The 27,399-nt window shown below is 34.4% G+C and overlaps 1 protein-coding gene across 2 annotated transcripts in view; it reads right to left on the bottom strand.

Moving 5' to 3' along the window:
- The window catches only part of LOC143255369 (protein turtle homolog B-like), a 290,442-nt gene that overhangs the window by 102,135 nt on the left and 160,908 nt on the right, over positions 1–27,399 (bottom strand). For both annotated transcript variants that reach the window (XM_076510909.1, XM_076510910.1), the window contains exon 3: positions 10,597–10,707. In XM_076510909.1, coding sequence (XP_076367024.1) covers positions 10,597–10,707 — 111 coding nt within the window. The remainder of the gene's footprint in view (positions 1–10,596; positions 10,708–27,399) is intronic.

Below are 27,399 nucleotides of genomic sequence, written 5' to 3'. Positions count from 1 at the left end.
TCTGAAATGGAATTTATGTCAGAAAACAAAATATGTATTCCTAATTTACATTGCATTTCAAGTGAAAAACAAATATACCAACTTGAATTATTTATAAATTATAGGGAACGATAAAAAAATGAAATTCTCTTGAAATATTAAATGACGATGTAAAACAACACTAAATAATGTATAGATATATGTGCAGTAAAACCGAAACACAAATTTCAACGTAGTTGTATTTCGTCTTAATCTATCAATATATAATGGGTGAAAATCTCCGATCTATTTAATTAGCGTTAAGCATCCTTTGAAGGACGAATTAATTAATAAATTATTGTTGAGACATGTTTTGAACTCTACCTCGTTTCTTTGAACTATTAGGTAATCATCCAGTATGGCAGTGTAGCTATACACCTGTAGTCGTATGTGTACGCAACAAAATAATTTATCTCATGTTTTATATAGTTGAACTTTCACGTGTACCTAATTATCAATATTACCGTAGGATATTAATAAATATACTGCTACAGTACTTTTACAGTCCATCAACGTCTTGTTTTATTATGCTAAAATTATTATCTTTGATAAAAAGGATAAATGATGAATATACTGTATTCGTCCATTTTTGTATGGATTTGTATCATTAGTAAACGTATACAGAACTTGTGAAAGTATGAAATATATGATTTCTTTCAATATTTTACAAATGACACATAACCAATAATCGCCCTACACCTAAATAAAATAAATAAACCACTTACTGATAACTAATATTTAGAATACGGCAGCTTTCAGATTGGCCACTGTTGTGAAACGTGCATACAAATTTCTAAATGTATTTTCTATTATATGTTCATAAAACTAGCAAAGTCATATCTGACATTAAACTAGAATAACCATATAAACAGTTACTGTAAGAATACTTGATCATATGTAAAAAGCCTTCTTCTACAATTCCATGGAGATATTGAAGTCAACAACACACAGTTTATCAAGGATGACTCATTCAAAGGTCAGATTTCAGTTGACCAAGTCTATGTGATTTGCGAAGTTCTTTGTTGCAACGTAGAAGTAGAGCGTAGTTTGACCGAACCAAAAAAGTGACAGCATGGCAGTCAGAATCATTTTATATTCAAGGCTACTGACAGGCTTGGTCCATAGAATTAGAATGACAAAGTCTATATGCAATATCTGGCTAGCCTTCCAAGTATAGCGTGATTAAAGTTTCGATAACAATGCAGCGTTTATAACAAAAACATCATTTGCTATAATAACCCTATAGTAATAAATACTAATCAATATTCATTTTATGCAAGGAATCAAAGTTTTCCTTATATTAAAATATATACAAATCATTTTAAAACTAAATTAGCCATTAAATTATACCTACAGTTTAAAATTGACCTTCAGTGCATAAATCAAGGCTTTTAAATATTCCGTAAAGTTTGAGTATGTGCAAAAATTTACATGTTTACGATATGATGGTGTAACAAACCAAACAAATCCATGAGATAGACAGGGGACACTCTAAAACATCGACAGAGATACAACCTACAAATTCTATTTCAGTATCTGGTCTGTTTTGAATTTCGAACAAAGCTACACGAGAGCTACCTGCGTTAGCCTTCCCTAATTTAGTAGTGTGAGACTAGAGGAGGGGCAGCTAGTCATCAGTACCTGCCGCCAACTCTTAGGCTACTCTTTTACTAATGAATAGTGTGATTAACAGCAACATTATAGCGCCCCCACGGCTGAAAAGGGGAGTATGTTTGGTGTGACGAGGATTCGAACTTGCAACCCTCGGATTACGACTCGAGTGCTTTATCCACCTGGCTATACCAGGAGTTGTAGAGAAAATAACATAAAACGATTTGAAAAATTGTGGATCTTTTAGGTTTCTTATGAAAAAATAGATAATACATAGCTTTTCTACAGTCACTCTAAATATATGATGTTTTATTTATATTTTATAAAACGTGAAATCTTTCATGTTTTATAAAACCATTGTGCTTGGAATCCCAATAATTTGGGATGTCCATCACACTAAGTTTTGACGTTGAACTCGTACATCACTAATACTTATGTCTTTTTATGTAGATCAGATTGCAATTTCTTTTTTAGAAAATAAATTATTGAAAAATTATATTCAGATTTTTTATTATATAATAATATTAATTAAATCTTTAATTACTTGAATAAATTTTACTTAAGGTATATTTATTTTCAATGCAAATTAATTATAAATGAATTAGTGTTAAGCATCATTTTAATGGCAATTAATTATCAGTTATTTAATTAGTATTAAACGTCGTTTTTATAACGATTTAATTATAATCGAATTAGTGCTAAAAGTTCTTTATGAGGACCTGATTTAATTATATGTGATTTAATTAGGGTTAAACGTCTTTTCAAAAAGGAATTAATAAATAAATTCTCGTTGAGACATGTTTTGAACCCTACATCGTGGTAATCATTCAACTATATAATGTGTAACTATGGCATGTAGAAACATGTTCTCTACTTTATGGGACTATTTAGTTGTCATCCACTATGGTCGCTTCTCAGGCGGCTTCGCAAAGAATTCATAAGATACCTCACTAGTGACAAAACTTTGTAGTATGATCGGATCATCTTCGATTGTGACACAGAAACACAATCTAAAGCCCTCTTGTGGCAAAATGTAAAATTATGACTTTGTCATTTTTTGGACATCGTCCCTCCCCCGAGACAGCCAATCATCACGTGTGCCCAGAGGACTACGACATTTTTATTTATAAGCGGAGAAACGGTATAAGGTATCCAAAGGGTAACCCTATACCGTAGCGTTTGTTTGTATGTTTGATAAAACTTACGAAAACAACCATTTGCTCACAATAAAACTAGAAGTAGAACAACCCATTTTTAAAATACAGGGATTTCAATGTTAATAATCATTACTATTCCACAAAGCATCCATTAATTAAGATAGGCATCAACTTGATTACGTTTCATTTTAATCTTTATTTGGCTGAAATTACTTATGTAACATTTTCTTCTGCTACGACTTATATAATATCACTTGTATAACCCAAAATAATATTCTTTGTGAGCACACAAATAGGATGAACTCAGTAAGTTATTCCATGACACCACTTGCTGTATCCTGTTGATGTCGAGATATTTAAAATATCTTTGGTAATACATCAATTATTATTCCAGCCAAGCGTGATTTGTAATTCAGTTCTGTGACATTATTTTACAATAATAAAAAGGTCATAGAAACTCTTCGAAAGTTTTGAACATATTTTTTTTATCTTTGTCACAGAACGCTCTATCCATTACAGATTAGAGCTTTATACACCTGAAACATTCTTTCATTCTTATCATAAATGAATGGCTGCCCTTTTTTGTTATATCTAATGTCAAGATTATATTGTGTTAGATAATATATATTGGTAATATAATCCATATAAAACTCTGATTTCGAATTACTAAGCGGCATAGCAGTTCAAATTTTTAACTCGTATCTCCTCCATCTCTTTGAGATGGAGACCTATTTGAGATCTAATTACAGCTGCACTTATTGAAGATTCCCTTTTGTTGGACAATAGGTAAATGAGGAACCCTGAAAATAAGTTTTGTTTTGGATTACAAAGTTGTAAGGAATTGCTGATATTTTTTTTATAACCAATTACTATGAAACAATTAAGATCACCCTCTACTCTCAAATATAAAATTACAATAGCAAAAGCCCACAGAGTTTCATTACTTTAGCAATATGTATCTTTGCAGTGCTTTATCCAAAGGAATAAATTATGTAAAAATTATGAAAAGGAAATTTAACGCAAATTTACTACATATCTAAAGTTGTTTGAACTATCATAGGGTTTTTAATGTGTGTTTACCATTTCCTTAAGGTATTACATACAAACGAATGTATATTAATGGGTCATTCTTGAAGAAAATGATCAGTACCAGTACAGTTTTAGAGATTAAACTGTAGTTTAATCTAAAAATGTTTAACTCAATAACAACACAACACTTCAAAATTGTTGTGTATTTGGAATCGTGCTTAAGTAAGCCTATCAAGTATAATGGCGAAATTATTGAATTCACTTTAAATTACTATGCTACAATGAAATATTCGTAGCAAAATTTGCGTACTGACATTTAGTGTTTTACACAAATTAAATGCTTCACACATACCATTTTTCGAAATTTTTGAGACACTTGTATAATATTCTTGAGGTATACATTAAATAAGTTCGGATTTATCTGATGTGAACCTGCAGTATCTCTGAAATATCCCTGACATAAAAATAGAACTTATTACAGTCAAGGTTCAAACTTCGTCGCGAAGTGCTCTTTTCAGTAATCGTTTGCTGGTCGTATATTATAGTTAGAGAACCTGAACTATTTCTTTCTATAGCTATATATCGAATACGTGACGATGAAAAATCGACTTTCATCATTTACGTTTTACCTTGAAGTTTTCAACTTTCAAAAGACATTTCATTCTATACACTAAAGAGGCGAGAAACTTGGATGTAATATTTGCATAAATGATTATAACTCTCGCAACTTTCCCATAAAAATGAAGAAAAATATTATAAATCTATCATTGTTTCAATCAGTAGTTCCATACATAAAATTAGAAATTCATGTAACTTACTATTGGTCTTAAAACCTAAGTATAAAAACGAATGTTATTCTCAATACCTATAAGTGTGACGAGGTGCGAACGGAAGAGTGGAATATGTATGTTTGTACCATATATGTGTTTATATTACCAGAGCACTGACCGTTACCGAGGATGTTTCGAAGACATTTAATCTAAAGTATATACATGCGTCTATAATTCAACGACAGAAATTAATTAATATATGTTCCCCTATTTATAGATCTCGCAGTCATGGTTTTGTATGCAGCTTTCTTTGCTCGTAAACATAGGATATTTTTTAACATTAACAGTTAATTTACTACATATCTAAAGTTGTTTGAACTATCATAGGGTTTTTAATGTGTGTTTACCATTTCCTTAAGGTATTACATATAAACGAATGTATATTAATGGGTAATATATATTACCCTAAGAAGGCATTGTTACGGGTGTAACAGTGTAAATTTATGGATTTTTAGGGTTAAAATTCGGTGTTTGATTCCACGTGATAGACATTGCAGATAGCTAAATGTGACTTTGCCTTTAAACAAATAATAAGCAAGAGTCAGTCAATAGTAATCAACAAACACACGAAATGAAAACAGTCTCACGTTAAGTATACAATCCATATCACATGAATGAAATTAAATAAGTGAATTTTTGAGCCGTTTCAACTCTCACCAATCCAGCTTATACGATTACAGAGATTTTCACTCAGTTGCACTCATTATGATATTATGTGATAGTTGTCCATATCAAGGTCATGTGTTACAATAAACATAACATGCAATTTTTAGATAAAAACAATGAATGGAATCAAATTCTTTTCGTTATGAAAAAATATTAATATTTTTACTTTAAATAAGATAAAACATTGATGCGAGATCCAGAGAATTTGTTTGTGAATAAGAAATAAGAATTGAAATAAGATGTATTGTAATTTTACTCACGATGACTCAAAGGTAAGTCAGTTTTATAACGCTAAAACTGGATTTCGATACCCGCGATGGGCAAAGCACATGTAATTTTTTGTGCAGGCTTGTGCTTAACAATAAACGAATGTGTGATTTCAATTATGTAAAGGCATATTTCGGATAATCATTATTATTGTAAACATTAAATCACTTAGTATATATAAATTATATTAAAAGTTAAGTTTCTTAACAAAGATTAGGTAAGAAAGCAAAATAAACATTCCACCATATTCATCACACAAACTCTTAAACAGAGGCTGCATCTTTGCTATAGACGATGAAATAAAATGGATATTTAACAAACGTTAATTTCGACAAGAAAATACTGGTTATAAGGTAGAAATAAATATTGCACTTAGAATGGCCTTTATATGGTCTCTAAATGGCTACAGAAATGCAACAACTCCTGTAATTAAAACACTAAAAGGCCGACATAGTAAAGACCTAGCATCACAATAAATCAGTTAATACATAATACTTTAAATTATTACAATGTTTTTGTACATCGGTCATGAAAGACCTTTCAGTTATCAATTTAAAACCCCAGTCAGGGGAAGTTGAGATTACACGCGAGGCTGGACGTATTTGTTACACCCTCTTTCCAAAGGAGTTAAAATAATATAATACATATCAAGTTTAATTTGTATTATTTGTAATGGAAAGTAATAAAATGTGTGCAGAATCAAACTCTTTTTAAAAACTCAAGATAATACAAGTTTAAACGCATGTCGAATTTAACTCGGCGATGTCGTGACGCGAAATATTGTATATGTCGTTGTATCTGTAATGCTCAGAATTTAAAATAATTATAACAAGACATAAGTAATACACATATACAATACATTTTTAAAATAATTCAAAAGTAAATAAAATGTACTGTGTGCTGGTAATTTTTATTTCCTTTAAACAGAGTAAGCCACTATTTTCTATGCGACCATATGTCTGACAATGAATTAATGTGAAATACAATTTCAAATATACCGTATTATTCTACGCCATTCAATCAGGAGGTTCTGTTTCGTATAAGGTTTTTGTTTAGGCCAGGTTACGGTTACAAGAGCTCCATTGGACCCCTTTTCACTCATTGGTATCGCTTCACCTCATTTGTTGCACGTTTGGGATCAATGTCTTCCTGTAAGATGAATTCCAGCCCAACAGGTCTCATGTCTCAGGGAATAACATGATTGCTAAGAATTCACTTGTATATGTTAACAATCAATGTGTCATCAGTTCTGTGTAAATCCACAACACAGTTGGCCGAGAATCAGACCCAAATTTGTACTAAACTTCCATCATACACTTGTTTCTCTTCTCAGAGCTATCGAACAAACTGTCGTTGATTGTTGCTAAGCAATTCGAACTTGGATTTATCTGTAAGGAGTACACCCCTTTAACTTTGTTTAAAGGCTACTGTTCTGGCTTTCTTATCAAAACAGTGGTCTTTAAGCAATTACTGAGACTACTTTGTACTAATGTGTGTCTTTCCGAGTTAGAGATAACATTTACGTTGTGCAAGCACTGCTTGGTCATTGGAAAGGTCTCTACCGAGATGTTGTTAATCGTATAAAGAACATACATTTTATTACTCAATCACGCTTGTGAAGAGCTAGGGTTTTCTACTTCAACCATATCTATTATGAACTGTACTAATTTCAGACACTCTCTTCAGAACTCTTACATGGCTCCTGCTGTAACATGAAATTTCATCTCAACTCGTCGCATATAATAGTCTTCATGATCCAGTACCACGGTTTCTACACTTTAGTCATGTAGCATTTCTGTCCTGGATGTATTCATCACACTACTGCTAGGAATAATATCAATATCAGTACTTTTATATATATACTCTTCAAAAAAAGAAACGCAAAAGGCAAAATATGAGACACATTGTTAACAAGTTTATTCCTGGTAGTTCTGTATGACATGTGTGAAAATTTGCACATTCACTGCTGAACATTCAAAGTCTGCAAAGGCGAAGTCCACGCTCACTAGGTGAAGTTTAACGTCACTCAACGTCAATAACGAGTATGCCCCCCCGTGAGAGCATCAATAACTGCTTGGCATCTCCTGCCCATGGAAGCGATGAGATGACAAATCACATCCTGTTGAATGGCTGTCCACTCAGCCTGCAAAGCTGCTGCAAGCTGAGGTAGAGTTTGCGGTTGAGGTTGTCGCCGTCGCAGACGTCGGTCAAACGCGTACAAAAGATGTTTGATAGGGTTTAAATCTGGTGATCTGGAGGGCCAGGGAAGAACGTTGATGTTGTGGTGTCTCAATAAGACTGTGGTGAGTCGGGCTGTGTGAGGACGGGCGTTGTCATTTTGAAAAACGTCGTTGACGTTCACTATGATGGGTTGCACATGGGGCCTAAGAATCTTGTCGACGTATCGTTGAGCCGTAAGATTCCATCGAATGTGCAAAAGGTCTGTTCTGGCATTGTAGGCGATGGCAGCCCACATCATGACGCTGCCACCACCATATCTGTCAACATACTGCACACAGTTTGCTGCAAAACGTTAACCTCGGCGACGGTAAACACGGGTCCTTCCATCCTGCCTACGAAGCATAAAGCGTGATTCATCGCTGAACCAAACATGCCTCCATCGTCGATGAGGCCATACCCGATGTGCCCGAGTCCACTGCAGCCGTGCTTGACGATGTTGCTGGGTGAGGATGACGCCTCTGACTGGACGTCGAGGTCGGATTCCTGCATCTCGTAGATGGTTGCGTACGGTCTGATCGGAAATCCTACGCAGCCCTGGTATGGTTGAGGCAGTAGACGTCGCAGTGGTGGTCCTATCCCGAAGGTGACGTAACCGGATGTAGCAATCTTGTGCGGCGTGGTCACACGAGGTCTGCCAGATCGTGGACGGTCACGAGTTGATCCATGTTGTTGGTGACGATTCCATAGCCTTGTGATGGTGCTTGGGTGGACATTCACAGCTCTTGCAACATCTGATCGAGATTAGCCTGCTTCTAAGTCACCAATGGCGTTGTTGCGTTGTGCTTCAGTCAGTCTTGGCGTAACTGTATTACGTGTCGGTGGCTTAACACGGAGCTATGGAAACCGAGAACCCGTCACTTTTATAGGGATTTTGCACATGTTGCACTTGCAGAACATGCAGATCTCTCAAACAAATTTATTAGACACGCATGCGTTTTGGCGAAAAATCCGATGTTTTCCTCCGTTTTCAAAGTGCACAACTTTTATTGTCATTTTGGTCTGACAATCAGTGCTTTAACACGTGTAACATCACATACTCTGAGCTTCTAACGCTATTACATATATTTCTCTTTACAATAACAAAAATATCCCTTTTGCGTTTCTTTTTTTTGAAGAGTATATTATGTGGGAGTAGCACTGTCTAATTGTTTGTATGACAGTCAATCGTAAATTATCAGAATTTGACTGTACTTTATTAACGTTCATTTTTAAACATTTTATTCACTATTCCTATAATTATTCATAATAATTATACGTAATAATATGGATAGTTAGTGTAGAGGTTCAACAAATATTTAGTTTAATAACACCATTCATCTCCGACCCTTCGGAATAAAAAAAATATTTATTATTTGTTCTGGAGATATTCACAATTCATTTTGTGAGAACATCATGGGATAGAGAATGGTTAACCTGTAAAGCACCGTAGTAAGTTCATATTTGGTTTTCATTCCTCCTGATTCCAACAATGCTCGTCAATCCGTGATCCTGTTTGTTCACAAACTGTTCTTGTCTGTAAAATTTTTACCTGTATATTTACGAGAGGCTCTTACATGCTTTTGCACATAAAAATGATTCTAATTTAAAATAAAAATATAATTAGTGCTTATAAATAACGACTGCTTTAGCTTTTGATTATTTCTGTTACGATATAAATAGAATTAACTGCGAATATTTTGTAAATTTGTTAACTGTTCATATTATAGACATAGCTTCTTATGTAAAGTATAATGTTCACAGATTCCTCTCTCAGAAACTACTCTTTTTGGTAAAGAAAAAGAAAACTTCACAATTAAAGTATAAAGCGTTCTGGAAATAGAAAAATAAACACATTATATTTGAAAGAAAATCCTTAATAAGTAGGAATGTGCCAAAAAGGTTGTAAAAAGAGAGGTTCTTAAATAAATCAGCAGGTGATAGGAGTCATTATTATTGAGATCAAAAGATTTGATGGTTTATTCTGGTGTAAAATCTTGTGGAATTTTCAAAAATCGCTGTTTTTGAGGACATAGTCTGATAGTTTTGGGGTAATTCAACGTTCGTGAAGGGAAACAGTGCCTTAAGTTGATATTCCGTTTCAAAGATTTTAAAGAGAGAGAGCGCCATGATCAATCAAATGTGTTATTTTACCCGTTGGGAACCTTGTTTAGATGCTTCATACGGTTGGTGTAACTCTTAATATAATGTCAAGCTGACGACTTTCTGTATTCAGTCAAAACATATCAGCTCGCAGAAAACAGAACACGATACAAGCATTACATCTCCCTGTCATGACAGAACTAAAGCTATTTCGTATTGAAAGAGACAACACAAGTGTGTTGGACAAAACAGATAATTTCATAAATCTGATGTCTTTTGAAAAGAGATGGTCACCTCCTTGAAGGTGTGTATTCAACATGGTACAAGGAATTTCAAACGAAATGGTTTCAAATTATGAGTTATTTCTAGAACCTTATAACAAAAATGAAGCATGAGTTTGTTTCAGATGTTACCAAAGTTATGCCCCCCGCTAGTACAATGGTAAGTCTATGAATTTACAACGGTAAGTATAAAATACTGACGAAGGTATAAAGAATCTAGGTAAAGTGACTTCATAGCAAGCTGGGAATACTTTTTATTTGTATGAGTGTTATTGATTTTGATCACATGATTATTGAATCTTTTTCAAATAACACACTGAAATAGTTTAAAGTAGTTTTTGAAGACATGTTTGAAATTCTTTCCTGATCTCCCTGTTATTGGTGCTAGGTTCACTATAACGAAACAGTTCCTCTTACCTCCTATTGACTGGCAGATTAACGTTAACGACTGACCCTCGTTGTAAGGACCTATAATACCTGATAACCTCTCGTTCTTGTTGTCCAGTATTATAACCTCAGATGGTGGTTCTGTAAGAAAATGTCAAGCTGATAAAGAACGATATAAGCAAAATGATAGAGAAATTCATTATATAGTCACTATTTGATCAACTCTTATGTATTACTGCAAAATAATATGATCCTGAGATCTTAAATATACCATCAGATGTTATAAAACAAAAAATATATGGCATAACATAATTTGAATTAAATAAACTCTTAATTTGGACAGTAAGCCTAAATCACTATAGGAATGGAAGAAACAGTGTTTGATACTTTTTAAAATACAATATCGATAAAAAAAATCATTTCCTTTTTACTGAAACTTTATATTAAAGAATCAATATTTTAGTACATGACTAGTCTACTCAGTTTATACGATTCTGAATCCGAGGATTCAGCGTAAAGATGTTCTGCATTTTGAATCTGTAAGTGCCTCAAGAATGTCAGTCAATTTCTTCTATTCAGCCAGACACGAGTTGCCCAAAAGATGGTGGTGGGTGCTGTTCATTAGCAACCTTCTCTCTAGTCTATCAATTTAAAATTAGTCACCTCTATGTTCAAGCATGGCGAAAATTTATCCACTAATCTTTTGTTTCAAACGATAACGAAAGCCTGCAAAGTGTATCATAAACGTGTTGCAATTAGAATAACACTGAAGGCACTAATCTAACAAGCAGGTTGCATTAAAGGCAATACTTTCACAAATAGATGTAGGTCATTTTAGAAAAGATATACTACTCTACAGATAGGTTGTCCTGTATTATATATGCTTTGTTTTCACCACATTACAAATAAATTGTATTGCCATATGAAAGATCATGTGCAAATATTAACGCATAAATTATGTACATAACTTACAGTATATATATTACTTAATGTTTCTGTGTGTAACACTACCTAGGTTTCACTGTATTATAAATAGGTCACACAAATTACAAAAGTTGCACAATAAGCTTAATATACATATACTTCAATACAGTAAATGTAGGATGCGTTATATGTCATATGTATTTTGGTAAAGTATTAACACGTTTCCACTAGAACAAACTTTTAATGTACTAGTATTATCAAGCCATTCTGGGAAAGTAGGAGTTGTTTGTTTTTTCTTAGGGAAAAAGTACTGAACCCTGGTGAGGTTTAAGCCAGCGACCTACATAATCGTGAAGAGTCGCAAATTAAATTAAAATTATTTGACTACTCTAATTTTTATATTGTGATAAATTTAGCTATTTAGGTGTAATTACCGCAGTACTTATCTCTCTAAAAACAACTGCAGTTTTAGCAGTTCCTACAAGTGATACAACTTTTTGTTAATACTAGAATTTTGTTACACAAGCAAGTATTTGAGGGCATAAAGTGTTTTGCCTCGATCCTTAAATTGAGTTACAGTTTTCATGGATATTTGTGTTTAACTGTGATAATTAATCAATTTTAAAATGTGCTTACTATTTCTGTACGTTATTAGCCAGTTCCTAAAACTTTGAGTATGAAATCAGAAGAAACATTCTGGAAATATAGATTAAGTTTTTGTTTTAATGCTACCTTACTTTGTTACAAATGCTTGCATATAAAACATCTGGATATGGATTGCTTATCTTGAAAAAAGAACGTATATATACATATTTCAGAACACTGAAAGCTATCTAAGCAATAAGAATAATAGGCTTAAAGGATTGTGATACAATTCGCTTTAACCGCAGACTATTAAATAGTGACTTACAGAAGACAGAAAAATCTGAAATGCTATTTTTCAGCATCTCTGATTTTGAATGCGCAATGAGCAAATTAATGTGAAAAACAAACATCTGCAGTTAGCGTGGTTATTATCACACTCTTTAGCCCTATTCGTATATAATGTTTAGCTACTTTTGATTTCTAAACATAAGACATCAAATATAACAACTTAAACGGAATCACACTTACGGTCATTACAGTAAGTGCCCAGACATTAATTATTGATGACTGGATTATTCCGTCTCTCTAGGACGTAAGATTTTTAAAGGAGGTTCCTACAATATATCGTTGTCTTTAATTCTATATGTCGACTGTTGTTGGTATTCTATTTATATTATATTATATTTATATTATATTATATTTAGAGAATAACCTGTTTACCTCAGTTTAGCTTATTTCTCATTACTATCATTATTTTCTCCAACTAATTACAGTTCCTCTCTTATTACATCGCCGTTCAAGAATTGATTGTCTAGAATAATAACTTATAAAAAAAAAAGCAGTAAAATTAACAACATATGAAGAAACATGGTGTCCGACCTTTTCTTTACCCTTATTAATGGTGCACCATTATTCAATATAGTTGTACTGATTTGTTTGTATATATTTTCTTTCCTACATGCAAGATATTGTCCATAATATGGTGGATCATACGTGTTACACAATATCGATCTGGTTCTGCGGAGGTTACAACATACTGTCATGTAACATTCTCATTATTCTAAGCTCCAGCCTGAGAAACAAAATACTACGAAGCTTAGGACTACAATAAATAGTTTACTTCTTTAATATTATTTTTCATATGTAATGTTTTGGCATATCAGGATATTTGTTTTTCAATTTCACGCAAAGTTACACGAGGGCTATCTGAGCTAGCCGTTCCTAATTCAGCAGTGTAAGACTACAGTATAAGACTATTTGGATCCCAATGAATGGTAGAATTGATCGAACCATTATAACGCTCCTACGGCTAAAAGGGCGAGTATGTTTGGTGTGATGAGGATTCGAGCTCGCGACCCTCAGATTGCGAGTCGAGCGCCCTAACCACCTGCTCATGCTGCGCCTATCAGGATATTTCTGACACGTAGCACTAACGTGTCATTTTTACTAAATCATGTGAAATTCAATGTGTGAACACGTTCGTTGTTCGGTATATTTTGAATGAGAATAAAAATGGAGAGTTTTGGCATACGTACTTGATAATTTTGAAGGATTGTGTCAGCGTATTAGCGAACTTTTAGTTGAATACTTTAGTAACTCAAACTCTTAGCGTAGCAATATATGTATAGTTTAATAAACGTATGTGAACAGATGTTACAATTCAAATTCCCATTGCCTTATCATACAGTATGATATTCAAAATTGTATTGCATACACAATGATCGTTATCATTATTAGTATGAAGCAATACTATTTCTATTCTGCCTGCTATAATAAACTTGTCTTCATGAGCAGCCTACGGGCCCTGGGATCGAAACTCATTGTCTAACACATTCCTCTTTACACTAGTCTATCATTATAAAATTATGGACGGATTGCGCAGAAAGTAGTTTTATGTGAAACTAAATTAACAGAAGTTAATAAACACCCGCAAGAAATGATCATCACTTTATTTATATCGTGAATATTTTACTGAGAATTAAACTAAATATTATTTTACGTAGACAGTTTTACATCAGAGATGGCAGATCATGATAAAATAACCAATTAAATTTGAGCTGAGCACACAAGGTAGAAAAGCGAGCTGAAATTGTAGATATATTTTAACGTGCAATAAAGCAATAGACAGTAAAATATATTTTTCATTCGAAATGTTTGAAAATAACCGTTTTTCGTCAAGTTTTTAAAGCTAATAAGACTGCAGTATCTCTTACCAGCAGTAGTTCACCTTATCTAACTTGTTATTTTCGTGCAATCTGCTCTTTTCTTTCTTTCAGTAAGGTATTGGTGCATAAGTGTGTACATGGACGCTTCCCTTTGGTTGCTCTTCATCTTCCTGTTAATAATTATGGAATCGAAACTTTCTCAAAACACAAAAAACACCGATTTATTGTACCAGCTAATACCAGTATGGAAGGAACTGAACATAAATGATAAATACAGACTTTGGTGAGAGGCAGCCAAAAAAAAAAAAAGACTTGCTGTGCTGGTACTTGTAAAGTCTTGAACAAGCTACATGAAGCTTCTGTGAGATTGGGTGTTTGTCAATAGAGATAATGGAGTAAAACCGAAACAGAGCAACACCAGGTGTCATAAAGAGCAAAAGACGAAATTTAATAACACTGAACCAAACTGAGTAGCAAATAGAAAATTCAAAAAAATTTCAATTCCTAACTGACGCAACTGATACACAAAGAAGGCTATTCAGACACAAAGTTGAATCATACCAACCTGCAGCACATCTTTTTATTTCATAAACAATTGCTCCAATAACTTCTGTAAAGCATCAATATATCGAATTAAAGCTTTTTTTAACTTCTACACAACCAACTATTCTATTCTCGTCGAGTCTTCTTGATATTGTAGATCTGGACACTCTTCTGTCATTTGGTACATGGTTGTTTATCTCATGATCGAGATCAGTGGCAGTCTTTCTTCAGCCACTAAGGCTGCATAAACAAATATACTTAACATCAGTATTGTTGAGTTTAGGTGTTCTTCCTCTTTCTATACTATTTTCAAACTTACTTGTCTCAGTCTCACAATCCAGGATGTACTTACCTTTTACTTCTTAACATTATCTGTATTAGTTTAGATTAAATCATAGAATTTATTAACATAATATTTATGAAATATATATTAATTTAAAAAATAATTCATCTAAAAAAGTTGAAGTCACTTAGCAAATTTCTTATCTAGTAAAAATTAGTAAATTCTATTCTATCTTAAACTTGTTGTTTAAAGCTTAGAACTAACTCTTATTTTTATGTTATATTAATTACATCAGTGTTGCTCTCGGCTGCACTGTATCATAACTTAATGTGTATCTTCTGTATTCTCTACCACTGGATAATGCTACATAGACAATTTTATAGATAATTACCATATAGGCTTTTATTATGACTACAAGCCTTCTGATTAGACGGTTTGGTCAGCTTTGAAAGATAAAAGCATTATCCCATTTATCATAAATGTTCTCAATTTAGTCTTTAAAAGCATTTGTCAGCAATGTGATACTTCGCTAAAATATCACTTGTATTTATACTGAAAACAACTATGTATGCATATATTATTATTATTTACATTTATAATATCTCCATCCATTCTTGTCATGAATTTGTTATCTTACACATTTACTTCCATAAAACATAAGTAAAAACGTCCTCAAGAGATTAACCGAGTTTCAAAACACACATAAAGAACTAGAAATATTCCATTGCTGGTGATTTACGATAACTCTCTGAGAATGACTAGCGCTTAGAAAACTGAGAAGTCTTTGATGGATGGAAACCAAGAAATCCTTTTCATGCAAAGGATAAAAATCTGGAAATAAAAATAAAGAGTATTTCGTCTACCGACGAAGCGTGTTCATAAAAATTCAAAGCATACTGAGTTGCGTATAGTGCCTGTAATCTGCAAAAGAGAGAGAGAATATATAAAAAAAGTCTCAACTAACGGAGTACAATAAGTTATTAGTCTATTGATTTGTTTATGTTTAGAATCTTCTGTCGATAAAAAGTTTGCTGACAGTTGACTGTAAGCGTTTTTGGTACCTTTTTATCATCACACATAGTACAAAACGTAATAAGAGAAATACTGGGTTATCAAATCTGCAGTGAAGTTAGAATGTACGTCTATATGAGAATAATAATTGTTAAGTCACATGTATTAAAATTTTATTGGTGTGGTAATAAAGTTATATTGGTATGCTTTATGATAACCCAATTGTTATATAATAATGTGACACCTATATTACATCTATTATGTCTAGTGCCGAGTTCTTTCGTCAAGTACCAGAAATCATCAGGCTGGTGATAAGCTTGAGAGAGGACAGAGACACTCGTGGTTAATGCTTCTGGTGCATGAACAGCAGTTGCTATCGTAGTGTTGTTCACTAATTTTGTTTCGTACTTATTCCAATACATGCATATATTGCTTTCCTTTAATGACGCATTTACGTAACTTCGGAATGCAATAGATATATATTAGAGATTCACCATGTCGTAAGTTGTGGATCGCAATATGTCGAGAAAACAATAATATTACTGGTTTTCTGCTTTGAAATTCTGTATCATAATTTATCGTAAGCATTATCACCGATTCTACGGCTTTTGAATCGTGAATTACGTTATATTATGAAAAAGACCACTGACTCCACGGATTTTGAATAGTCGATCGAAAAAACAAGATATATATATATATAGCTTTCACTTGGTAGCCTTAAGATTTTGGACCATTGTATCGCAAAGAAAAATGCTGCTGGTTCTACTGGATTTGAACTGTGGATAAAGAAAAGTCCTATTTCATCTTATAAACTTTTACTCGTGGCTTCAGTGTGAAAAAAAACTTATTTTTTTTCTTGTTGAAATGAATTTCATTTAATATTTTTTCTTAAACAATTTTTAGAGCCAACAGTGCAAGTTTAATATCTCCATATCTCGATAAAGGTACAGTAACTATATATATTTATGCGTATTGTTTTTATACGATGTTTCCAACTTGGCTCATGCTTTTAAATAACATTCTATTCCTTATTAAGAAACAAATGTACACTTTTATTTCAGAAAGTGATAAAAACTTAAAACATAAAATTGTAGAATCTAACAGCACATCTCCATCATACACAATCACATCTTGCTTTATGCTAACCAGTGTTCTTTAAAAAGTTGTTTTAGTTTTATTTCTAATACACGCATTCGTTTCTTTAAATTACGACGGTTTGGGCTTCGTAAAGTCCCGAGCTCCAACAATAGTTTTAAATCATGAAATAATTTGATTAATATAACGTAGCTTTTCATTTCCAGAAGAAATATATGTATTTTATAACCATGATTTTTTAAAAGCCAAAACAAAACACATTAAAATTTTAAACAAAATAAGCTGCATTTTTAAAAAGGATTCTAGAGAACAAGATGCAACGTGCGATTATAAAATATATCCTAGGTTATGGAGGTAACTGAGAAAGTAATACCCAGACTGCGGTGGGGATACACCACTTATTAGTCTTAACCTCCAATTTGCTACTCTCACATAAGAATTAGACTAAACTAGAATTTAGGAGAGTGAGATGTGGGTGCTCACGCTCACAACGTCCCACCTCTATATCATTCTTCATTGCCTGCAGACAGTCGTGGGAAGGTTATTATTCTCAAGTTAAAATAACAAAAAAATAAAAATTAAAATATAAAAAATATAAAGAAATTGGGTACAACTATTTGGGTGTAAGTAAGATGAAATTTACCTCTTCTTGTTAGCAAGTTTGAATGTATTGAGAAAAAGATCATTAAAAATAAAGTACAATAAGTATATAGAAAAATGTACAACAGTGTGGATTGTATTTTTAAAGTTGGAAAAAATCAGATTGAAACAAACACACAAAAAATACAAAAGTATATACACCTCCACATTTGAAAGCTAGATCTGACATGGTTATTTGGAGTTTATATAAAATAACAACACAATATAACACTTTACCATATTAACATTACGTTTTTAGGACAATTGTACAAATTATCTACTTATCCAAATGTATGCAAAAATGTACAAAAACATAATAACCGAAGAGAAAATACAGTAAAAATAAGTAGAAAATGAAGAAATATAAAAATGAAAAAGTGAAATATAATTGCAAAAAAAAAAAAATATATAAACACAGTCTACAAAATTAACTCGATCCCGTTAGTGCCAAGCATAAAAAATTGCGAGAAATTCGGACGCCAACGATGATAAAGTCCCTCGGCCTCGGTAGCTGATAGTCCGCCTAAAGATAGAGTTTAAGCTTGAACCTGGCCTTAGTCAGTATTTTATAGTACATCATTGGAGCCCGCTCAAAAACATATTGGTTACGAACAAGCCAGATGACGTGCTTTAACACCGTTACTGTTTAGTGAAATGTAAAGACCAGGTGACTGATATAACATGGTCCTAGCCTAGACCGAAGAGACACGGAAAAAACGAGCTACCATTCTTCATATTGGAGAGAGGATCACCATGTGTATGGTAGAGTCTACTCGAGTATAACACAATGGATACGACTTAGTTGTATTGGTGTTCGAGAGGTACAAATGTTCTCTCACAGGTTGTATATTATAAACGATGCGCCAGTTGAAAGCCTGAAGGTAACTATCAACATGGCGCATCGTCACCCGGTCTCAGATGACGTTCCAAGAAAGAGCAGGGTAGTGTTGCTCTATCCCGCGAGTACATTCGGGGGGCCAGTAAACAGTAGACAGAACCGGAATCTGTCGAAAAACCACGCGACTTGATTCACTAATGTCTAATTGCTACAGTAACCTTAGTATACCAGTTGGAAGGATCAGTACACATTAGTTTACTCAGGCCCAGTGCAACACCAAACTGCCTGAGTCCTGTGACAATAAAAAAACGTGCAAGTTAGCTTTAGAAATGACATTCCTTAGACAAACAGCAGATAGTTGTAGACCAGAAAAGAGAAAGACACTTAATTCAGATACATGAGATGGCCAGTACTCCCTTAAGAGGTAAACTTAAAAACAATCAAGACACATCCTCACTCTTACCAGTCAACAGGAAGGTGTAGACCTGCTGCTCGACAGTCCGTGCACTGAGGTTGTTCAAAGGAAGAACTGCCTCATGATACCATATCAAGGTGAATATCCTCCTATTCACCATTTGTGGATTGCCAAACAAGTTAGCAGTGGCGATAATCTTGAATTGCCGAGCTGACATGTTACACCACCTCCCATCAGGAGCTTCAGGCTCTACAAAGAAGCGAATCCCAGAACATTTAACCGAGAGAGGAAGTCCATACCAAATTAAATTGAGTGTCCGCAGATGAAGCCAATTTACCCAAGCCGAGCTTTAGACTTGGTGTAGTTGAGCCAGGCTACACTGGCTTGAGAGTGCTTGTTGACTATCACCAGTGCTGAACCCAAAAGATGTTTGATTTACAAGAGAAATCTTCACATCATCTGAGAAACTGACATACTTGGTTGACACCCCTCCAAGCAACGAAATGCCACGTACCAAAACCAAGAACAGATACAAAAATAAGCACTCTATTGCCAACATACACAAAGATAGTGACAATGGACATCCTTGACGAACACCATGACAGATGTTAAAGGGAGCCATCAAGTATAGATTTATTAAGATCCTGCTTCTAGAAAACATATAACAGGTTCGTACATAATGCACAAAAACCAAAGGAAAATCTTATCTCTCCAAACTTACCACAAAAAAATGTGTGGTGGACCAGATTAAAGACTTTAGTCTGATCAAGCAACACAAAAATTGTAGGGATGTTCCTGTCCATGATGTAATGGAACAGGTCATGTAAAAGCAACAAATTTTGTTAGATATTTTTACCCTGTACGCCACACGTTTAAGAGCCAAGGACAAAACTGGGCATGACAGCACCCAAACAGATACAGAGGACTTTAGATACAGTCTTTGCATTCACATTAAGGAGTAATATAGGATGCCACAAAGAAAGGTCTTCGAACTGGGTGGGATCCTTACAGATTAGTGTAAGAAACCTGTCCATTGAACCTGGAGGAATGGACCCATGGGTCAGACAGTATTTAAAAAGTTAAACAAAAAGAGGTCCAGCAATATGCCATACATGGTGATAGAATTCCACTGGTAAACCATCTGGTCCCAAACATTTACCAAGTGACATGGACCAGCTAGCCACCCAACATTCACCCAATGTAATGGATTTCACAAAACTTGCAAATTGTAAGGGATCAAGAGTTGGCAAGAACTGTGTAAGGCCTGAGTATAATGGGCAATAATAGTTAAGGCATATGTTGAAGATGTCAGTAATTTCTGAGGAAAACTGATCATCTTCACTCAGCAGACTGGAGATATGCTTGGTTTTGGACATCTCCCATACCTTGCACAGTGGAACTGTAGTAACATTTCTGGGATCCAATGATTCCATCAAGCTGGAAATGCTCACTGCTCAAAACAACGTGAAATATTCCAAATCTTTATCCTTCCTGAGCCTTCCAATGTCCAAAAATGTCCATTGATCCCTCAGGTCTACCTTGAAGCAAGGCTGTCAAGGTATCTTGCTTACTTTGCAGGGCGTGACTGCCCAGTTCGGGAATGCCTTATGCCTGCCTACCTCCTCAGCAAGGAGGCCCAAGCTTTCTTAAAACCCACCTACCAGGTATCATTGATGGTGTCAACGGAGCAGAGATTCTGGACAAAAGCAATCAATTGCTCTCCCACCTCGTTCTGAGCAAGTAGGGAAACATTGAGTCTCCACACTCCTAGACCTCAAAAAACAGGGGTAAAATCTTGAAATGAGGTTAAGAGTGCTTGATAGTCAGACACATAGAATGAAACATCACCGAACTTCGAGACTGCAGCCTTCGGCAAGTACTGCGAACAAATTAGCTGTCACATAGAAATGATCAAAGCAACAAGATACGCCCTACCCAATCCAAATGGCGACAAAACCAGTTATATAAAATGTACACCAAACATGGTGGAAGTCTAAGTATGACAACACTGACCTCAGAGGCTGTGCATTCTGATCACCAGAAAGGGGATTTCCTCTAAAATTATCGAGGTGGGGGATCCAACACACAGTTGAAGTTCCCACCAAGGACAATATTAGGCTGTGTTATCAAGAACCTATCCAAGGAAGAATAGTATAACTTCAATTCCCTCCCCTGGACAGATGCATAGATATATCTTACAACCTTTAGTGATGACATCAACGTACACAACCCATTTTTCAGCATCATTATGTGATGGAAGAATACTTTCTAAGAAGTTGGGCTTCAGAAGAATGTCCACCTCTCATATATGTGTTGAACTAAAAAGACCAGAAAGCTTTGATAGGAAAACGATTGTTGAAGGAGAAATGATCCCTCCTAGAGGCGAAATTAGACTCCTGAAGAAATATTACATCAACCTAAAGTTAGTTCAGATGAGAGAACGCATAGAACTGTTTGCCACGGTCCCTGGATGTTTAGTGTAAGGCAGGATAGACCCATTAATATCTTTGGAGGATTTGTTTTAAATTTCGCTCAAAGCTACTCGAGGGCTATCTGCGCTAGTCGTCCCTAATTTAGCAGTGTAAGACTAGAGGGAAGGCAGCTAGTCATCACCACCCACCACCAACTCTTGGGCTACTCTTTTACCAACGAATAGTGGGATTGATTGTAACATTATAACGGCCCCACGGCTAAAAGGGCGAGCATGTTTGGTGCGACCGGGATTCGAACCCGCGACTCTTGGATTACGAGTCGAATGCCTTAACACACTTGGCCATGCCAGGCCTTCTTTGGAGGGATCAACTTACTTCTGCTGTTGCTTCGGTATTACGTTAGGCAGCAAAGGGCCGTGGACTCTTAAGACTGCTCAGCTCAGTCATGGAATCATCTGGGTGGTTATCCAATTGGAATAACCACAACATGACTTTAGTTTCCCCCCCAGACTTAAGGCTGAGAGATTGAGAGTCTTCAGCCTCCTCTAATGAACCCAGCAAATTGAGGAGATTTGGAAAGTGTTGCAGGTATTGTTGGGAGAAAATACCACCCAAAAAAGAAGGACAGTGAAGGCAGTACTGACGTAGAGCTCTCCTTTCCAACCAAAGAGGGGCTCAGGCCTCTTCCTGGACCAGTAAGAATGCCCAACTATTTTGCTCTATTCTCATGGGTACTTAAGCCTCCTCAAAGACCCCAACCACCCCATTACTTATTAAAGGGGCTTGAGCCCCCTTACACGTTTTGGTTTCTTCCCAGACCAGTGAAGAGGCCCGGGTTTCCTCAGAGGCTCCACCCCATCCTGGACCAGCAAAGAGGCCCCAGCCCTTTTTCCTGCTGGTGCCGAGGATCGTCTGGATGAAGATTGGCCTTTTTGTTGCTTTGATTTATTGCCTTTAACTTTGTGTGCATATGATGTCATACACTTCAAACACAGTGATGACGCATGATCGCCCCCTACACACGAAATATTGTACTGTACATATATCACTCTTGTGTCCAAAAAAACAAACATTTTTGGCCCTTTGGTGTGTCGCAACTTTCTCACAGGTGGCCTTTGAGGCCACAACGTTGACACGCGTTGCGTGCCAGGGTAGTTTATCATCATTATAAAGCCTTTGATCTTTACAAAGTTTGACACAGGATTTTAATATTCAATTACACTCTTCTATTAGTAGTACATACCCTATGGCGTGTCTGGTAGAATTCATGTTCGACTGTAATTTCTACCCCATGCATTTGTAGTTTCGATGCTATCGCGTCATGAGGTAATTTATATGGTGCTGACTTTATCATCAGCCATTTAATGTTTTGTCCCATTAAAAGTACAGTCACCTTTATTTAACACTTTCTGAGCGACGATAGACGACGTCAATGATGACACATATCGTCCGCTGCCGAAGTGTTGTAAACATTTCAGGACGTTTCATCCTAGGTGTTTACATACATCGTCTATTATCGCTGGCTGTAGCTACTACGCGAATACCACAAATCGAATCGATCATGATCGGACGGCATTAGACCAGATGACAACAACCATGCCAACCCACCCTGAAGTTTAACTCCGAAACACAAGTAACGGTTCGTCCTGCTGCGCATTCGATTAACTTGGATCCGACTGATACTCTTGATATTTACTTCCCACTTCTTATGTGGTAGAAGTACAAATTAACACCACATTGAACCATATCAGTACACTAAGTTTACGGTGACTGTTGTGCTTTTATATGCGGCTCAACGTGTACATCCGCATAAAGTAGTACAAAGTTCTCAAACGACCTTATTTTTAACTAAAAATAATTATTAGTAAAATTTCTCCGATTTTTATTTCTTTGTATTTATTTAGTACATTTTGTAATTTTTACAGAATAAATTAATAATTTTATTTAAAGTTTGTTTATTATATCGATTAGCTATTAATATTTGTATCAGTATTTCAACATTATTAATAAAATATTGTAATTTATTGAAAATTTTCCAATATCTGAATAACTGCGAAGGTATAATGTTTATAACAGATAAGTACGGTTATTACTATTTAAGGAGAGTAAGCCATAAATTGGAAAGTCAAAATAATTTCTGTTTTCAAAAACATTTACATTGATATCCTTATTAATTATTTTAATTTCTAAATCTAAATAATGTGTATCTGTATTAAATATTGAAGCATTTTCAGTTTCTAATGCTCTTGGATAAATGGTGTTGATAACATTATATATTTCAGAATTATTTATTCTAATTAAATCATCTATATATCTATAAGTTAAAGTAAAAGTACCTGGATTTGTGTAGTTTTCAATAAATATATTTTCGTAACAGTAAAAATATAAATTCGCTATATAGTTCAACAGTTAACTTCCACTGGAACTTCCATCGCTTGTTTTAAAACTTGTTTATTAAAAATATATATAATTATTATTAATACAGAAACTTAATATGTTTATGCTTTTGGAACTAGATTTTCTTTTTTACAGTTCTATAAAAGGATAACAATATTGTTCTATTAATGAATTTAAAACAAAGGTTAAATATTTTAATGCTATTGTGCTATATAATGTTGTAAAAGCAAATGTTTGAATACTACTCACTTGCTTTTAGACATTGTAAAATAGGTTGGTTATTTCTTTTATTGTCCAAAACGTATGTCTTTTATTATTAAAACTTAAATTTTCTATTTTATCAAGTACCATACTGAGTAATTTTTTAATAATATAGCCGGTTGTTTGATAATTGTTTATATTGAATTCGAAATAAATCTAAATTTAATTGGAGATGTATGTAATTTTGAAATAATATAAAAAAAACAACACATCCACACAAAAATTATGTTTAAAAGAAAAATAATGGCAAATTTTAACGAAATTATTAATTATTGTATTTTTGGATTGTATCTCAGAACGGCTGGTATGGCTATTAACACTTTTATTGGGAAGCAGAAAACAACGTTTTGACCTTCCTAGGTCATCTTCAGGTTAAGAAAGAGAGAGTGTTTGAATGTGACCGTTGACAGACATGTCTTAGGGGCGAGAGTATAAACGGGTACCGGATTGTAGGGGGCGTTTCAGGTGGATGTTAGGTTATTAATTAGTATAGGTATAAAGGTGTTCCTTTGTATTGATTTAATTTTGGTTTTAGTTGTTGTATAAGTAGGTCTTTTTTGATTTTTCGTTTGATTATATTTATTTCCCAACTTAATATCTGGATGTTTTTTATCGTCATGTTGTGTTTATTTGATTTGCAGTATTCAAAAACATATGAAGATGTTGTTTCGTGTTCTTTGAATCTACTTTCCATTTTTCTGTTTGTTCCTCCAAAACAGAAGTCGTGGTAGTTGTTGCATTGTATTTTATAAATTATGTTGGTGTTGTATTTGTCATTGTAGTTTTTACATATTATGGACTTTAGCTTTGTACATGATTTTTGAATAAATTTGGTGTTTACTAGAATATTATGTCTTGTTATAAGTTTTCTCCAAATGCTATTTTTTCACTGATGTCGGAAACATAAGGTATGCAGCAGTATACAGTTTTGCAGTTTGTTGTATCTTGAGATTTATTGTTGTTTGTTAGTTGTTGGTCAAGGTGTGTGCGTATAATTTTTTCCACGTTTTTTTCAGGAAATTTGTTGATATTGATGAAGTGTTGTTTTACTTTGTTGATTTCATCGTTAATTTTATCGGGTGAACATAGTTTTGTGGTTGAGTTTATTTGGTTTTTTAATATGTTGAGTTTTTGTTTTGTTTCATGTGCTGAGTTTCAGGGAATGTAAAATCCAGTATGGGTGATTTTTCTGTGGATTTCTGTTTTGAATTGTATATCAGTTCTTGTGATTTTGAGGGTAAGAAATGATATTTGGTTAGTTTTTTCCTGTTCACAGGTGAACATAATGTTGGGGTGTATCGAGATAACATGATTGAAAAAAACTGTGTGTTCTGTAGATGTGAATTCAGCAACTGTATCATGAGCATCTCTGTACCATTATAGTGGTGCGTATAAAGCTGAATTGATTGCTTGAGATTCAATCTGTGTCAAAACAATGTTGGTTAGAACTGGTGGCACAGGATTTCCCATACTTAGGCTGTTTATTTGTAGGTAGTTTTGGTTATTGAACGTACCAGTTTATACTCTCGTCCTCAAGACATGTGTCCGGCAATGGTCACTTTCAAACTCTCTTTTTCTTAACCTGACGATGACCTAGGAAAGTCGAAATTATGTTCTCTCCTTATCAATAAAAGTGTTAATACCCATACCAGCCGTTCCGAGATACATTTTTATTTCAAGTGGATTTCTCATCATCAAGAATGTAACTTTGGATTAGTTGACAAGTTTAAATATTTCTGTATTATCAATTTTTTCATAATTAATGCATAGAATTATTTGTCAGTTATACCAATGTTACAGTTAGCTTTATCAATATTTTTCTTGGAGTCCTCGAATCTTACTTTTTAGCTTATGAAATGATAAACGTATATGTTTTTTTTAATTTATGTGGGATTATTTAAGACTTTCTCGACTGGGCGTCCCATATATCTAGACCAAGTGTCTTTCGCTTTTCTTGTCTACAGCTATCCGTTGTTTATTTTGGGAAGATCATCCCTGTAGCCAACTTGCAAGTTTCTTGATTGTCACAGGGCTCAGACAATTTGGTGTTGCACTGGGCCTGAGTAAACCGATGTGTTTTGATTCTCCAAACTGGTATACTAAGGTTGTTGCGGCAATTAGACGTTGTCGAGTTAAGTCACTTGATTTTTCGGGACTCCAGTTCTGTCTACCGTTTACTGGTTCCGGAATGTACTCACAGGATAGAGCAACACCACCCTGCTCTTCTTTGGAACGTTATCTAGAGCCACATAACAATGTGACATATTGATAGTTACCTTTAGGCTTTCAACTGGCACATCATTCATAATATCCTTTGGTGAGAGAACATTTGTACATCTCAAATACCAGTACAACCGAGTCGTGTCCATTGTCTTATACTCGGGTAGAGTCTGCCATACACATATTGGTCTTCTGTTCAATATCAGATAAGATATAGAGAAGAGTAGCTCGTCTTTTCCTATCCATTTGGTCTCGGCTAGGACCATATTATATCACATGTCGGTCCCTGTTACCTGGCCTTTACATTTCACTACACAATAGCAATGTTCAAGTACGTCATCTGGTTTGTCCATAAATAATATATTTTTGAGCGGGTTTCAGTGGCGTGTTATGAAGTACTGGCTTAGGCCAGGTACATTTCTGCGACTCTACCTTCCGATGGACTGTCAGTTACTGAGTCCAAAGGAGTTTTATCATCGTTAGCGTCCGGATGTCTCGCCAATTTTTACGCTTGGCAGTAACGGGGTCGAGTTAATTTTCTAGACTATGTTTACATTTTTGTTTGATTTTTTTTGTAATTATATCATTTTCACTGTATTTTCTCTTCTGTAATTTATTTTTTTGTATATTTCTGTATACCCTTGGATAAGTTTATAATTTTATAATTGTCCTTAAAACGTAATATTCATATGGTAAAGTGTTATATTGTCTTTTATATAAACACAAAATAACCATATCAGATCTAGCTTTTAAACGTGGAGGTGTACATACTTTTTGCATATTCTTTTGTATTATTTTCAATCTGAATTTCTCCAATTTTAAAAACATAATCAACACTGTTGTACAATTTGTACATACTTATTGTACTTATTTGTAATCAAAATTTTGTTAAATACAATGTTAAATCACATTGTTGTACGTCCTGGCATGGTCAAATGGTTAAGACACTCAACTAGTAATCTGAGGGTCGCGGGTTTTACATTAAACATACTCGCCCTTTCAGCCCTGGGGGCGTTATAGTGTGA

This window comes from Tachypleus tridentatus, chromosome 7, assembly GCF_004210375.1.
Source record: "Tachypleus tridentatus isolate NWPU-2018 chromosome 7, ASM421037v1, whole genome shotgun sequence".
Taxonomy (NCBI): Eukaryota; Metazoa; Arthropoda; class Merostomata; order Xiphosura; family Limulidae; genus Tachypleus; species Tachypleus tridentatus.
Note: the sequence above shows the minus strand (reverse complement) of the source record. Positions and strands in the feature narration are given on the sequence as shown.